This window comes from Rhinolophus ferrumequinum, chromosome 2, assembly GCF_004115265.2.
Source record: "Rhinolophus ferrumequinum isolate MPI-CBG mRhiFer1 chromosome 2, mRhiFer1_v1.p, whole genome shotgun sequence".
In the NCBI taxonomy this organism is placed as follows: Eukaryota; Metazoa; Chordata; class Mammalia; order Chiroptera; family Rhinolophidae; genus Rhinolophus; species Rhinolophus ferrumequinum.
Genome location: NC_046285.1, coordinates 39,149,293 through 39,165,088, shown reverse-complemented (window position 1 = coordinate 39,165,088; position 15,796 = coordinate 39,149,293). Strand labels below are relative to the sequence as shown.

At 34.3% G+C, this 15,796-nt stretch overlaps 1 protein-coding gene across 1 annotated transcript; it reads right to left on the bottom strand.

Annotated features, from left to right (window-relative positions):
• Positions 1–3,132: 3,132 nt before the first annotated feature.
• LOC117038410 (OX-2 membrane glycoprotein-like) lies at positions 3,133–15,372 on the bottom strand. Its single transcript, XM_033135401.1, has 4 exons — positions 15,251–15,372; positions 7,308–7,646; positions 6,088–6,387; positions 3,133–3,219 (listed from the first exon to the last, which is right to left on the bottom strand). The coding sequence occupies exons 1-4, from the start codon at positions 15,312–15,314 to the stop codon at positions 3,182–3,184; spliced, it is 741 nt and encodes a 246-aa protein (XP_032991292.1). The 5' UTR covers positions 15,315–15,372; the 3' UTR covers positions 3,133–3,181.
• Between the last annotated feature and the right edge of the window lie 424 nt (positions 15,373–15,796).

Here is a 15,796-nt window from a genome sequence, read left to right as displayed (position 1 = left end):
TTAAAATATGCCCTAATGCATCTTTTGGAGCAAAAATTAATATAAGACCTCGTCTTATTTTCAGGGAAATATGTAATAAGGCCCAGTCTTATTTTCCGGGAAACACGGTAGTAGACATCTCAGTTATCACATAGACTGTCAGGGTATATTAGCGCTTGTGTCCAAGTAATCTTTATTTTATTTAATAATGGCCCCAAAATGCAAGAGCAGTGATGCTGGGAATTCAGATATGCCAAGAGAAGCCATCAGGTGCTTCCTTTAAGTGAAAAGGTAAGTTCTCAACTTAATAGGGAAAGAAAGAAATTACATGCTGAGGTTTCTAAGATCAGTGGTAAGAATAAATCTTCTATCTATGAATTTGTGAAGAAGAAAAAAGAAATTTGTGCTAGTTTTGCTGCTGTACTTCAAACTGCAACGGCTTCAGCCAGCCACGCGGTGTGACCAGTGCTTAGATATTTTGAGAAACGGTATTCACATATCTTTTATTACAGCGTATTGTTATAATTTTTCTAGTTATTGTTGTTAATCCCTTGCTGTGCCTAATTTATAAATGAAACTTTATTATAGGTATATATGTATACAAAAAACATAGTATATATAGGGTTTGATACTATCTGTGGTTTCAGGCATCCACTGAGGTTCTGAAAACGTATCTCCCACAGGTAAGGGGGGACTACTGCACAAACTCCACTTGTTTCTGTATAGCCTTCTGAATATAATTTGCATTTTTCATTGAAACAAGTTTAACAAAAGGCCATCATTGTGATTATCAATGATAATTCTTAGATATAATATAAAAATTAAACTAAAATATTCTGCAGTGGATATAAACATTGGGCCATAGTTCGTTATTCTCAACTAACACCTATATTACATTCTCCTTGATTGTTCTTGTTATGAAGCTGTTTTGTGAACCTGTAGAAGACAAGTGCTTTTTATCTGGAAATTCAACAAAAAGAAAGGAGACTGCACAGAATAACGCAGACTATGTAGCCATGTCACTGTGAATAACTATTTCTTTCATATTTAGCCATTTTGATTCCTGTTTGATTTTTACTTCTCTGTTGATACACAAAACCGATGAAAGGAAAGTAAACTTCAGTTTTACAGTCTGTATGTCTAAAAGCGGGTACTATCATTTATTTTACTGACTTGTTTAAATAATTCTCTTTTGTAAGAATCAGAAGGCATTATGCTTGTTGTACAATGCTGTATTGGTACATGACATAACAGGAAAGAGTATTGTTTCCTGTTATATTTATAAATACTATAAAGAAAATATTGTGTTTCATGAATTCAGAAATGGTTGTTAATATCCTCCCAACTGGTTTGACGTTTGCAGATACCCTACATCTTGAGCCTTATGGGCATAGAATATTTTTAATATGGATTTCTAATTCTAAAGTCTTTTTCCATTGGAAGCTACTGGCAAATCATAATACTGACTTTCTCTAGTGATACATGTTTACTTTTAAAGTATATTGTTGCAGTAAAGAAAAACTTCTAAGTAATTTGGAAATAGTGTCTTCATTTCCCATTGCTTATTATGAAATTAAGATGGTTTTAAATGCATATTGATCACTATAATTCTAAAACCAATTTTTAGGTAAACCAGGAAATTGCTGGAAGGTGTTTTATCTAAAATTCTTTTAATATGTGTATAGCAGTAATTTCAAATTTAAGATTTGCTTTTATAGTATAAACAATGACACATGCCATCTCTCTAATGTCTGGAAATAAAAGCAATTTATTATGAGCATCTACAGGTATTAATTTTTAAATAGAGTGAGCATGTTGAATTTAAAATATGAATAACACCAACAACTTTTAGTTTGTGTTTTGTTTTGGTTGAACTTGGTGTGTGTTCCTCACCCATCAGTTATTTGTGAGGGTATTTATTTTATATGAATATTGTTTCATGTTTGTATGGGAAAATTGTAGCTAAACATTTCATTGTCCCCAGTCTGCAAAAGAAGCACAATTCTATTGCTTTGTCTTGCTTATAGTCATTAAATCATTACTTTTACCAAAAAAAAAAAAAAAAAAATTTTTGAATTTTCTATTACCATCGAAGGAAAAGAGAAATTATTGTTAGCAATTACTTCTTCCCTGAGATATTCTTAGAAAGTGTATGTGTTTTAGTTGAGGAACTTAGTACCATTTATTTTTGACTATTCAGCCATTACTTTATTTCAGTTTCTAGTTTTAACTATGTTCTTTTTCAATGAGATACTATATAGCTCATGCAAAATGGGTAGAAGAGGCTGAATGGGAAGAATTTGGCACTGAAATGTGAACATAGCCCTGAAGTCAAAAACAACAAAACAGGGAAATAAAGCTTTATACAAGATTTCTGCAGAATCAGGGATTTATGTCCCAAATATTTTTTACAAAGTGAAGGAAGAAAGAATCCTCTTCTGAAGTTTCATGACTGGAGGCTTTGTTAGTTGTGTCTTGATAATGTTTGAATAACATTCCCTTACTTATATTAGGTTTAATCTAGTATGCTTATATCAGGTTTAACCTTATAAAATTATTTTTTATAGATAAAATGATTGTATAATAATAATACTGTATAATTCAACCTAATATTATTACAGGCACAACTATTAAAGGAATTCTTAATAGATGGCTTCAATGATTATTTGATGTATTAAACAAGTGGTGATAATGCCACATACAGAGACCGCTATGGTTGTTGGTTAACCCTCAAAAGAGACAAACTAATGCAACAAACACTTCTGAGCCTTGAGACTAATAAATTTTGGATAAAGGCAATGATAAGCTTGAAGAAAAAATATTTTATTTCCCATGAAACATAATTAGGAAAACAGACTATTAATATATAACTAATACCACTGGACAACTTATACCATTATCTATGATATAATGGCGTGGTATTATCATAGGTTAAGAGGTAAGCAGGATTCACCCACCATCATTGACACCCAAAGCTTATTCTGTCATATTTACTCAACACAAAAGGATCCAGAAAGTGGGGGGAAATGCTAGAATTAAGTAGAATTTGTACCTTTCTTAAGGAGGAAGATACCTTGTAGAAGAAGAGATGGAAACTCTGGTTGGTAGAGAAGCCAGGATGTCTTCTCTATCTCTATAGAAAATATCTAAAGCTATGTGATGAGGGGAAAACCTGTGCTTTCTTGCACTCCTGGAAATGGGGTCAAGGCACATTAATTCCAGAACATGGTGGCAAGAACCCTGTTGATAAAGAGAGTATGGAAATATAGTTATGAAAGCTGAAAGGTGATAGCCAGTATAAAATTGGATAATAAGGGAAGGTTTCAATTCCAACAATGATCTAGCTGATTTTGGACCAATCCTTCTTCTGAGAAGATGAAGAAAATTTGAACATTGTTGTTAAAAATGTTTTAATTGTCAAAGAGCTACCAAGTCATTAAGAATTTGTAGGGCCGGCCCAGTAGCTCAGGTGGTTGGAGCTCCTTGCTCCTAACTCCGAAGGCTGCCGGTTCAATTCCCACATGGGCCAGAGGGCTCTCAACCACAAGGTTGCCAGTTCAATTCCTCGAGTCCCGCAAGGGATGGTGGGCAGCGCCCCCTGCAACTAGAAAACAGCAACTGGACCTGGAGCTGAGCTGCGCCCTCCACAACTAAGACTGAAAGGACAACAACTTGACTTGGAAAAGGCCTGGAAGTACAGACTGTTCCCCAATAAAGTCCTGTTCCCCTTCCCCAATAAAAATCTTAAAAAAAAAAAAAGAATTAAAAAAAAAAAAGAATTTATAAAGCCAAGCAAGATCCAGTAAAAGTGGAAAGCCAAGAGAAAAATTACTGCTATACCACATATTAAAATAATTTTAGATACAATGCCTTCTTCCAGCAATTTGCTGGTTTACTGAAAAATTTGTTTTAGGATTATAATGATCAATATGCATTTTAAAACCACCTTAATTTCATCATAAGCAATGGGAAATGAAGACACTATTTCTAAATTACTTAGATGTTTTTCTTTACTGCAAAAACATACTTTAAAAGTAAACATGTTCTTGGGAGGACAACAAAAACATCCACCACAGAAGACCATATGCTGTATAATTCCATTTATACAAAATACACAGAATAAGTAAATATATAGAGACATAAAGCAGACTAATGGTTTTCTAAGGCTAGGAGTATGAGGATTTAAAGGGTATGGAGTTTCTTTTGGGGGTGATAAAAATGTTCCACAATTGATTTGCTGATGGCTGCATGAATTTTGTGAATATACTAAAAGTCATTGAATTACACATTTTAAATGGATGAATTGTACAGAATGTGAAATATATATTAATAAAGCTATGACAAAGAAAACATTCAGAAACTCAATTATCTCTGCATTATTTATATACAAGATCTACAATTCAATCTAAAATAACTATACATAGTAATTCAACACTGGCTGGAAACTATGATAAAAAAATAACAGATTATAGAAAGAGACCCAGAAAAGATCCAAATACTGGAATTCTCACATGCAGGATTTAAAATACATCTAATTTAATTATTTTATGCATCTAATATACTTGTAATTAGAGTCCCAGAAAAAGACGAGTGAGAATGGGACAGAAGCAATATTTGAAGAGATGATACCAAGAATTTTCCAAAAGTGATAAATGACATTAACCCACAGATTCAAGAACATTGGAAAAATGCAAGCAAGATAAATACACAAAATGCAACCCCAAGGCACATAATAATAAAAATGCTGTAAAACAAATACAAGAAGAAAATATCAAAAGCAGTAGAGGGGACATGGGGACATTTGTTTAAAAGGACCACCAATAACATTGACAGATATCTTCTCAACAGAAAGTCAAAAGCCAGTCAAATACCATTCATTGTCAAAGTGATGAAGAAAAACAAAACAATACAAAACAAAACAAAGCAAAACAAAAAAACTTATCAAACTGGAATTAGGAATTCTGTAAAAATGTTCTTCAAAAATTCAAACATTTTATGACCAAAAAATTTAAAAGAATTACTGATCTGCACACCTACCTGAGGGAAAAAAATTCTTTAGGCAGAAGAAAAATGAAAGTAAAAAAAAAAAAAAAAGAAACAAGAAACAACACAAAGGGTAAATCTAAAGGAATATTACTATAAATAGCAGGAACAACAAAATTAATATATTTTGGTATGTATATACAAACAATTAAAATGCACAAAATCTATAGCACAAAGGGTGGGAGTTGATATGATTTCACTGCATTATCTAGGAAGCAGTAAAAGTACGAAATTATGTTAGATTTTAGTAGTCAAGGATGTATGTTATAATTTTGTCCACCACCTACAGAAGGATAAAGAGAAATGTACAGTTAAGAAACTAATAGAGGAGGGAATGAAATAAAAATAAATAATTACTCTAAAAGAATTCAGGAAGAGAGAGAAAGCGACATGAAACTGGTCAGATAATATAAAATAAATAGCAAGATGGAAGATTAAAACCCAAATATACCAGTATTTACACTAAAAATATACAGACTGTATGCTCTAGTTCTAAAAGATTATTAAACAAAATATAAAATATTATTTAAATTCTATAGGAAATTATATCATTTAAATATTTAGATAAATTCATTAGGCAAATCACATCCTGTTTAATTATGGCTTTGAAATAGAAGATACAAACTGACAGAGCTTGGGAGTGAGGTGGGCAAGGAGAAGTGGACAACTAGGAGAGACTTTCTATGTGGATAATACAAAAAAACAGGTTTAACCATGCTGTTGAATGTTGCAGACGTAAGCAGCAAAAGAACTACAGTGGAAAGAAAAAAATTATATCGGGGAGAGGGAAAGTTGAAGAAGGCTCATAAAAATGAGCCTAATTTTTATTAACTGTGGCAGAAATTCAGGGGAAAGCATGTAGGGAAAAACCATTAAAAATATGCCATATAAGAGCAGCTACCCCCAGAAGCAGGACTGGGTTAGGTAACATCATCATTTCATTCTTTTAACCACGGATGTGTACATATTTATTTACATTTTTAAAACTAGATGATTACACAAACATTTCTGGTAGAAAACTTTAAAGATAAATATTTTTCCTTTTTGATTATTACTTCTACTTACATTCTTGTTGGACTGGCAGAGGAATAATCTTCTCTTTGTTTCTTAGAGGATGATCAATGTGCACAATCAGGTTTTGAAGTCTTAGGGATCTCACCGTCTCCAAGCAGATGTTGTACATTTTAGTGATAGTCACCGTGCCGTTTGGATTGTGAGCAAGGTATTCCTCTGGTGGATTAATCAAGACTTGTGAAGGGAAAAGAGATATTCGAGGAGCAGGTTTTCCCACAGCTGACTGAATAAACCTAAGAAAATCTTCAGAGCCAAGATTGGGCTGGAGTTCAGTTTTTAATTCAGATACAGCTGAGGCAAAAACAAACAAACAAACAAAAAAACAAACAAACAAATGTCATGCCAAATTTCTATGGCGAGCTTCCCCAAATTTGTATATGGAACCAAAATGTTTAAAATATGTCTCTCTCAGATACCTCTCCTCACATTTGACAAAACTTCATAATTTCATTTCTTACACACACTGTTCTCAAATTTGAGAGAAACAATTGGTAAATCCACTTTCTTTTTCTTTTTCTTTTTTTGGATAATATTATCTCCTTTCATTTTTCTTTGATGTCTTTCCCTTATATCTCTTGCAGCATTGCCTGACCTCCTATCCTTTTATTATGTGAGGACTTCTTCCAAAAGTATTTTTAATTTGGGTCTTTGTGTGGCGAACATTCTATGCTCTTGAATGCAGGGGTATTTTTCCCCCATAACTCTGTCCAATCTGAATGGCAACCTTAAAATTACGTTATATCCCCAATACTTTAAACTTTGTAACATCATAATGAGGGAACACTGTGACACTCTCACTATCCCTTCAACATTTTTTAATTTGAAAATTGGGAAATTCTTATTTTCTTAGAGTCTTCTTCCCTCTTTCTTCTTCTCTACTGTCTCTTTTCTTTTTCCTTTCTTTTCCCAGTGAATATCCTGTTATGGTTCATGAATTTTGCCCACTTGGTTTAAGGCAGGGCAGTGTAGAGCAAAATAGTTAGACGAGAGGGCGAAAGACCTAAATGCTACACCTGGTTCTGCACTGCATGAAAATGGGCAAGTTACATAACCATTATTGGCTTCCTTTCCCCTCCCCCTTCTGTATCATGAAGGACTTGGCCTAGATGACCTCTGTTATAGTCATTCCTTCTCTAATATTCTTTCTCTGGACCTTAATATTCAAAGACCACATCCCCATAATTTTGACTCCACATAAAACATTTATATACTTATAATGTTAAGGCAGATTTGTCCTCCATGACTGCCATATGGGAACACATTAAATAGACATTTGTAGCAGGCTTCATCTTCAAATGTCACTTCACGGATAGTTATGGATGAGGAATTGGGTTCGATGACCTTGAAGTACAGCCGATCTATATATGGTGGAAGAATCTTTTCTCCATATTTACTACTATATGTGCCAATATTTTGTGGCAAAGAATCTTGGATCTTCTGCCAGGTAATTTGCAGAACATCTGCTGGATTTGTTAAATTGCAGAAAATTGTCACATTTTCTCCCAGCACAGCTGTCTCGTTATTTTTGTGCTTTATTCCATGTGAAGAATCTGAAAGTAAAACCCAGTATGAATTAAGAGAAATGTACTTTCTAAAATACTACCTTGGACTTACACCCATAATAACACTTATCTCTGTTTTATAATTATCTTTTTATTTGCCTCTCTTCCCCACTAGAAAAATGAACTCCCCTATTTCCTTCACCACTGCTATGTAGTTTCTAAAAGTGTTTCTAGCATACACTATCTAATCAATAAATACCTATTGAGTGCAAAAATTGAAACACAAATTAACAAATGTAAAATGAATAATGGTAATTTTGATGCATTTCTGGAGGCTGAGTATAAACTACCTTGAGGGTAACAAACTCCTTAGGGCTCCAGTCTTAAGGAGGAGACAAATTCCATAGGTTTCACTAGCAGAAACTCCACCAGGTTCTCATGATGAATAGCAAGAAAAATCACCTCCTATCTTTCTTATGGAAGGGGAAAGTAACCATGTCAAAATAACCCAAGTGCATTTTTCATAAAAAAGACATATTCTCCAGAGAAAAATACTTTACCAGAGCCTTATTTCAAGTAAGTGGAAGGACAATGACCCAATTCCAGTGCCTTTTAGCTTTCCTGTCTGATCTAAGTGGGGGGGAGGGGGAGGAAAATACAGATAAGAAACTTGTGAAGGTCACAGGCAGAAGATACAGGCCCACTAAAAGAGTGAGATTTAACTGTAAGATTTAAAAATACTTCCCTTCCCCCATTCTTTACCACCAAATCAATAGGAATCAACATAATCACTGTGGATTACAGCTGAAATTATTGCAAGGCTCAAACTCTAATAAAAATTATCTTACGATAATTTAAAAATAACAGGGGAGACAAAAACAAAAAAACTACAGGAATTTGAAGCTTCAATACCTAGACCTACAGTAAAGAGTAAATACAACCTAACTCCTAGCCAGATTAACATAAAACCCATGCTAAGGCTTTATTTACTTTAGTTCCTATTATCTAAAGTATCATGTCTGGATTTCAACAAAAAGAATTTCAAGGCATGCTAAAAGCCAAAAGTAAAAACAGTCTAAGTAGACAAAACAAGCATCCAAGCCAGATTCAAACATAGTACAGATTTTGAAATTATCAGACAGAGAATTAAATATAATTATCATTAATATGTTAAAAACTCTGGTGGAAAAGTTGACACATGCAAGGACACACGAATAATGTAAGCAGAGACATGGAAACTCTAAAAAGAATAAAAAGAAAATGCTAAAGATATTAAAAGAAAAAAAACTGTAGACCAATATCTCTCATAACCATCGATGTAAATATGCTAAATAAAATATTAGCAAATTGAGTTTAAAAAAAAAAGTATAAAAAAATTATACACATGACCAAGTGGGATGTATCTCAGGTATGCAAAGCTGGTTCAATATTTGAACATCAATTAATATAATCCATGATATCAACCAATTTAAAAAGTCCCATGACCATGTCAATAGATGCAGAAAAAGCATTTGTTAAAATCTAACACAAATTCATAATAAAAACTCTCAGTAAACTAAGAACAGAGGGAACTTCGTCTATCTGATAAAGAATATCAGCAAAAATACTTACAGCTAGCATCATACGTTCATAGAGACTAAAACCTTTTACATTAAGATTAGGTACAAGGCAATGATGACCCCTATTATGACTCCTTTCAACATACTAAAAGCTTCATACTGAAAGCTCTCTCTGCTAATGCAATAAAGCAAGGAAAGGAAATAAAAAGTATACATTTTGGGAAGGAAGACATAAAACTGTCTTTGTTCACAGATGACATGATTGTCTATATAGAAAATCTGAAAGAATCAACAACAGAAACTCTGGAACTATTAAGTGATTATAGCAAGGTTGTAGGATTACAAGATTATATACAAAAGTCAATCACTTTCTTGTATGTCAGCAATGAACAAGTGGAATTTAAAATTAAAAGCACAATACCATTTACATTAACAGCCCGCCCCCCAAATGAAATACTTAGGTAAAAATTTAACAAAAAATGTACAAGGTGTATATGAGGGAAACTACAAAACTCTGATGAACAAAATCAAAGAAGAAATAAATAAATGAAAGATGTTCCCTGTGCATGGATAGAGAGATCCAATGTTGTCAAGATACCGTTCTTCCAAACTTGATCTATAGAGTCAATGTAATTACAATCAAAATCTAAGCAAATTATTTTATGGATATTGACAAATTGATTCTAAAGTTTATGTGGACAGGCCAAAGATCCAGAAGAGCCAACACAACATTGGGGAGGAACAAAGTTGGAGGAATGACACTACCCGACTTCAAGACTTACTGTAAAGCTACAGTTATCAATATAGTGTAGTATTGGCAAAAAAAAAAAAAAAAAAAGATGAACAGATCAATAAAACAAAATGGAGAGCCCAAATATAAATCCACACAAATATCATCAACTGATTTTTGAGAAAGGTGCAAAGGCAATTCAGAGGAGAAAGGATAGTCTTTTTAATAAACGATGCTGCTGAAACAACTGAGTATCTGATCATATTCTGAGGGCTGCTATAATACATTACTACAAACTTGGTGTCTTAAATAATAGAATTTTATTTTCTTACAGATCTAGAGGTCAGAAGTCCTAAATCAAGATGTCAGTAGTGTTGGTTCTTTCTGGAGGCTCTAAGTTTCATGCCTCTCTCCAAGCTTCTAATGGTTGCGAATAATTCTTGGCAGTTCTTGGTTTGCAGATATATGATTTCAATCTCTGTCTCCATTGTCACAGGGTGTTCTACTCTGTGTCTTTGTGTGTCCCCTTCTTTTCTTATAATGGTAACTGTCACTGCATTTAGGGCCCACCATAACCCAGGATGATTTTGTCCTGAAATCCTTATCATAATTTCATCTTCAAAGGCCCTGTTTCTAAATATGGTCACATTCTGAGGTTACAGATAGACATGGATTTTGGGGGGGACACTATTCAACCTTCTACAGCACCCATATCCTTAAAAAATTAATATAGACACTTAATTAACTTTCACAAAAATTAACTCAAAATGGATTATAGACTTCAATGAAAAATGCAAAACTATAAAACTTCTAGAGGAAAACATAGGAGGAAATCTAGGTGACCTTGGGTTTGGTGATGAGTTATTAGATATTAGGTTGGTGCAAAAGTAATTGCTGTTTAAAAGGTTAAAAACAATTGCAATAACCACAATTACTTTTGTACCACCCTAATATTATGCCAAATGTATGATCCATGAATAAAAATATTGATAAGTTGGCCTTTATCTTTATAAACTTTGTTCTGTGACAAACAATGTAAAGAAACTATAAAGACAAGCCACAGATTGGAAGAAAGTATTTGTAAAACACATATCTGACATAAGACTTTGTCTTAGTCCTTTCAGGCTGCATAACAAAATACCACAGACAGCATAGCTTATAAAAACCAGAAATTGACTTCTCACAGTTCTGGAGGCTGAAAGTCCACCAGTAGGTGGCAGCATGGTTGGGTGAGGGTTCTCTGAGTTGCAGACTTCTCACCTGGTGAAAGGGACTAGGAATTTCTGTGGATCTTTTATAAAAACATTAAGTCCATTCATGAAGACTCCACCCTCGTGACCTGATCACCTAGTAAGACCATAACTTTTGAGGGTTAGGATTTCAATACATGAATTTGGGATATAAATATTCAACCAAAGCAGACTTGTATCCAAAAATATACAAAAAACAATAAGAAAATAACTTAATTTAAAAAAATAGGCAAACATCTGAAGACACCTCACCAAAAAAGATATATAAATGGCAAATAAGCACATAAAAATATGCACAAAATCTCTTGTCATTAGGAAATTGCAAATTAAAACAATAATGAGATTCTACTACATACCTGTTAGAATGGCTAAAAAAATTTTTTTTTAATTACAATACCAAATGTGAGGATGTGGAGTGGACAAACATAGGACTGCTCATTCATTGTTGATGGGAATGAAAATGGTACAGCTACTTTAAATGTCAGTTCGGCAGCTGCTTACAAAACTAAACATACTCTTACCAGACGATCCAGCAATTGTGTTCCGAGGTATTTACCCAACTATGTTGAAACCTTATATCTACAGGAAAAACCTACATACAAACGTTTATAGCAGCCTTATTCATAATCACCATGTTCATACACGCAGACCCAGGGGTAGGTCATGGGCCTGAAAATCTACCTCTGTAAGTGGAGGGCGGGGAAAGACTGAAGAAAGAGGCTGGCCACTCCAATCTGGTAATTACTAGAGTTTATTAAGGAACACTTACATATGATCCACGTCTTGGGTGGCCGCAAGAGGAAATGGATCCCCGAGCTGCTTAGCAGGCACCAGAGAATTTTATGGTGTGTTTGTGTATGTGTGTGTTTGTAAAGTGGGGCAGGATAGTCATATGTACTAGTATGTGACTGCTATCAGGTACTGGCAATTGCTTTACATGCTTGACCAGCTCGGGACAAACCAGAATGTTTTTCAGACCCAGCTCATACCAGGAAGCAGCAGAGGGGTGTTGCGTTATATCAGGATACATGGTGATTAAGATCAAAACAGTCTCCAAGAGACTTACATGATGAACAACATCCCTTCTAGCTCAGTCCAGCTTGTGGCTCGATCAGCACTCACACTATGAAGCAGTCTCTCCACCCATGCTGACCATCTTAAAATCTCACATGCCACCTTCTTTTGTGAGGTGCCTTGAGCAGTTAGCAAGAGTCTTCAATAGCAAGGAGATAACTTGTTTGGTTGCCAATTGACTGAATTGGAGACACAGTCCACAGCAAAAACAAAGACATAAGCAAGAAAAAAGACAAAGTAAGAGAAGCAGTCCAAGTATCAGTAATATTTTTTTCTACCATGTCCCCTAAAACCCAAACCAGTATGTTAGGTTGCCTAGGCTTGGGGTTGGGTTACTTAAGGCATTTATTTGGGTTTCCATATGTGTTAACAATGAAGAGACATTAGCATATTTACCTGATACAAAAACACAACATTCAGTTTGGATGATAGCACAGTTGGCCCCTTGTGAAGCTGTGATATCTAGGTCCATCCTATTTTGTAGGGCAGCTTTACTCATTTCAGTATTTAATAAAGACAGACTCTGCTGACTATACTGAGAGCTTCTGGAGTAAATTTTATGAGGGCTTCTATGTGTATGATTACATCTTCCAAAAGTGAGCCCATTGCAAGAAGACATTTCCATCAGATTCCCACTTTGTAACCAGATACCACAGTAACAGCAGTCTAAGGTCAGAAAGACAAATATTTAGTAAGGACTTGAATTGGGAAACCTGTTCCTTCTATGAGGATTACACTTATAGACAAATATAAAAGACAGTGCATAGGGTAGGGGAAAAGATGATCTTTCCAATAAATGATGATGTCCATGTGGAAAATTATATACTGCCTTCCATCATGACCAGAGACAAAAATCTATTGCAAATGCATTAAAGATCTAAAAATGAAAGATAAAACACAGCTTTAAAAATATAAAGTATTGTAGAACATATTATTTGTCTGGAGTAGCCAACAATTACTTAAATAAAATACACATCAACAATTATTTGATGTGTTATTCCTTTTTAGGAATATGAAATGATAAAGAAATAGAAGTTAAAAATTGGCCTACTTAAGATTTAATAACTTCAGCCCTTCAAAAGATATAGCCTCAGAAGTAAAAAGGGAACCCACAGAGTGACAGAAGGTATTTGCTATACATGTATATGATGAAGGACTTGTAGTGTTTATATATATATATGTATTTCCACAAATCAATAAACCAAAGATAGGCAACTCAATAGAAAATTGCGCAAAATATTTTAATATGCACATCACAAAAGAGAATGTCTAAATGGCCAATAAACATATTTAAGATGCTCAACTTCTTTAGTAATCAAGAAAATGCAAATTAAAACGCGAACTACACATACACCAGAACGACTAACATGAAAAACAGACAATGTCAAGCTTGGTACAGGTGTGTAGAAAACACAGTTCACATACACTCTAACGAAAGTGTAAATTAGAAAACTCTTTGGCTGTATAACAAAGCTGAAAATAAGCATACCCGATGACCAGCAAATCTACTCCTAGGTATATATTTAATAGAAATGTATACATATGCTCTTCAAAACCCATGTACAGAGAGATGTTCATAGAAGCACTATTTGTAATATTCAAAACCAAGGAATTACCCAAATACAAATCAACAGTAGAAATGACAAATAAATTATGGTATTTACACAGTAGAATAGTATACAGCAAGGACCTTTAATGAATTACATCTACTCTCAACAATATGAATAAAGCTCACCAATAGATTGTTGAACTGAAGAAACTAGACTCAATTTCTGTAATTGTACTTATTATACCCTTCATCACTATTTGTTCGCATGCTTATTTCCCCCACTAGATTCTGAGTTACTTGATGACAATACCAGTCTTCTCCATTTTGCATTTTAGATGCTTAAGTAAGTTAAGGAGAAGTAACATGAACATATTGGTTTCCTCTACCTGTCACACTCTTTTTGTCCTCAGCTTATGTCGTGTCCTGCATGACATGAGCTGTGGGAACCAAGAAGGGCTGTGCAGGGTTAAGAGACTCAAGCCTCAAGGACTGAGCAGCCCCACCATTGGGCCAACGCATAGTTTTTATTGGTTAACAAATAAGGAGGTAAAGCTTGTTAATCTCAAGGTCTGTGAGTTACTTGCCTGCTGGCTGTTTTCCCTAAAGTCCCCATTGTGCTCCAGCACTACAATGCCTTCACACGCACACACACAACCTCAGGGGATAGAGTCATTATTCTGAAACCATCCAGTGAAGGGGAGTGAACGGGTCTCAGTTTGCTGAGGCACTCCCTTGTGAAATCCTGGGAAAGACACAGGGAACAAATGGTTCCTCAGCTATAAGGTAACAAGGTTATGTCTCCCCTCATTCAACTTTTGACTTATCTAATTGAATTCAAATGATACTTTTCCCGGGAAAACTCCCAAACTAGAAATTATGACAATATTTTTCTCTGCCAACTTTCTACAGAACATTTGTTATTGCTTTTACCATGAACCAAACTGATTTTAGATGATTTGAGTTATTATTTAATCAAATAATTTTAAATGACTAGAAAGTAACATAAGCTGAATATTTATTAAATCCTTAATGTGTCTCAGGAGTAAACAAATCCACAAAGGGAACAATTAACAGATTTGACAACAGGAAAACAAACAACAACAACAAAACACACTTTAATGACCAAAAAGAGCCTCAAAGCAAGTCAAACTCAAACTTAAAAGGCAAATGTGCTGCAAAAAATAAACTCATAACTAACTAATTAACCAACTAATTTGCAAAGATCTCATTTGCTTCTAGCAGGTTCATGGTCTCTCCAATTCCAGCCACTTGGGCTCATTTCAGAAGCAATGCTTATTACTTTTCTCTCATTCTCTGTTTACTAAGTCACTGTTTCAATTGTGCTCAACTTAAATTGATTGCTAGTTGCCAACAACTTGACCGACCCAAACATAATGTCCTGTTCATCTAACTTTATAGAAGCGAAAGGACTATTGATCTGCCATTGATTTCTAGCCAAATGTATTTGAGAGAAAAAAATGAAGAGTTACCTGATCCTTGTACACAGATAAGAAGCATGAGGAGCTGGAGAATGAGATGGAGTGGAGAGCCCATGTTAATTTAATGATGGAATCTTCACTGACACTTGGAATATTTTATTTTCTAAGTGAACTCAAGCACTGAAGTGAATACTTTCCTGGTCTCTTGCTGTCCCGCCAAATCTGTTACTCATTAACCTGGCTCTGAAAGTCTGTTAAAAATTCTTCACCTTTGTTTTTGAACTTCATTGTCTGCCTAATTTACAATTCTATTCAGAATCTTAGGTTTATGCATATAATTTTCTTAAACATATCCATTTGCTGTTCTGTAGCTATCACATCATTCATTCACAGGCTCTGAAACCTTGCTGACTTGAAAGAAAATCTATATAGTTTTTCTTTTGGGAGTGTTATTAACCTTTCCCAGTCTTTTATGTCCTGTTACCTATGTACATAATAGACATCAAATTATTTTTTTCCACAATGAGTGGGATCAAGTGAAAAGACTGCTCAACACAGAAGTATACTAAGTTTCTAAGAATCATTTATCTTGGCATC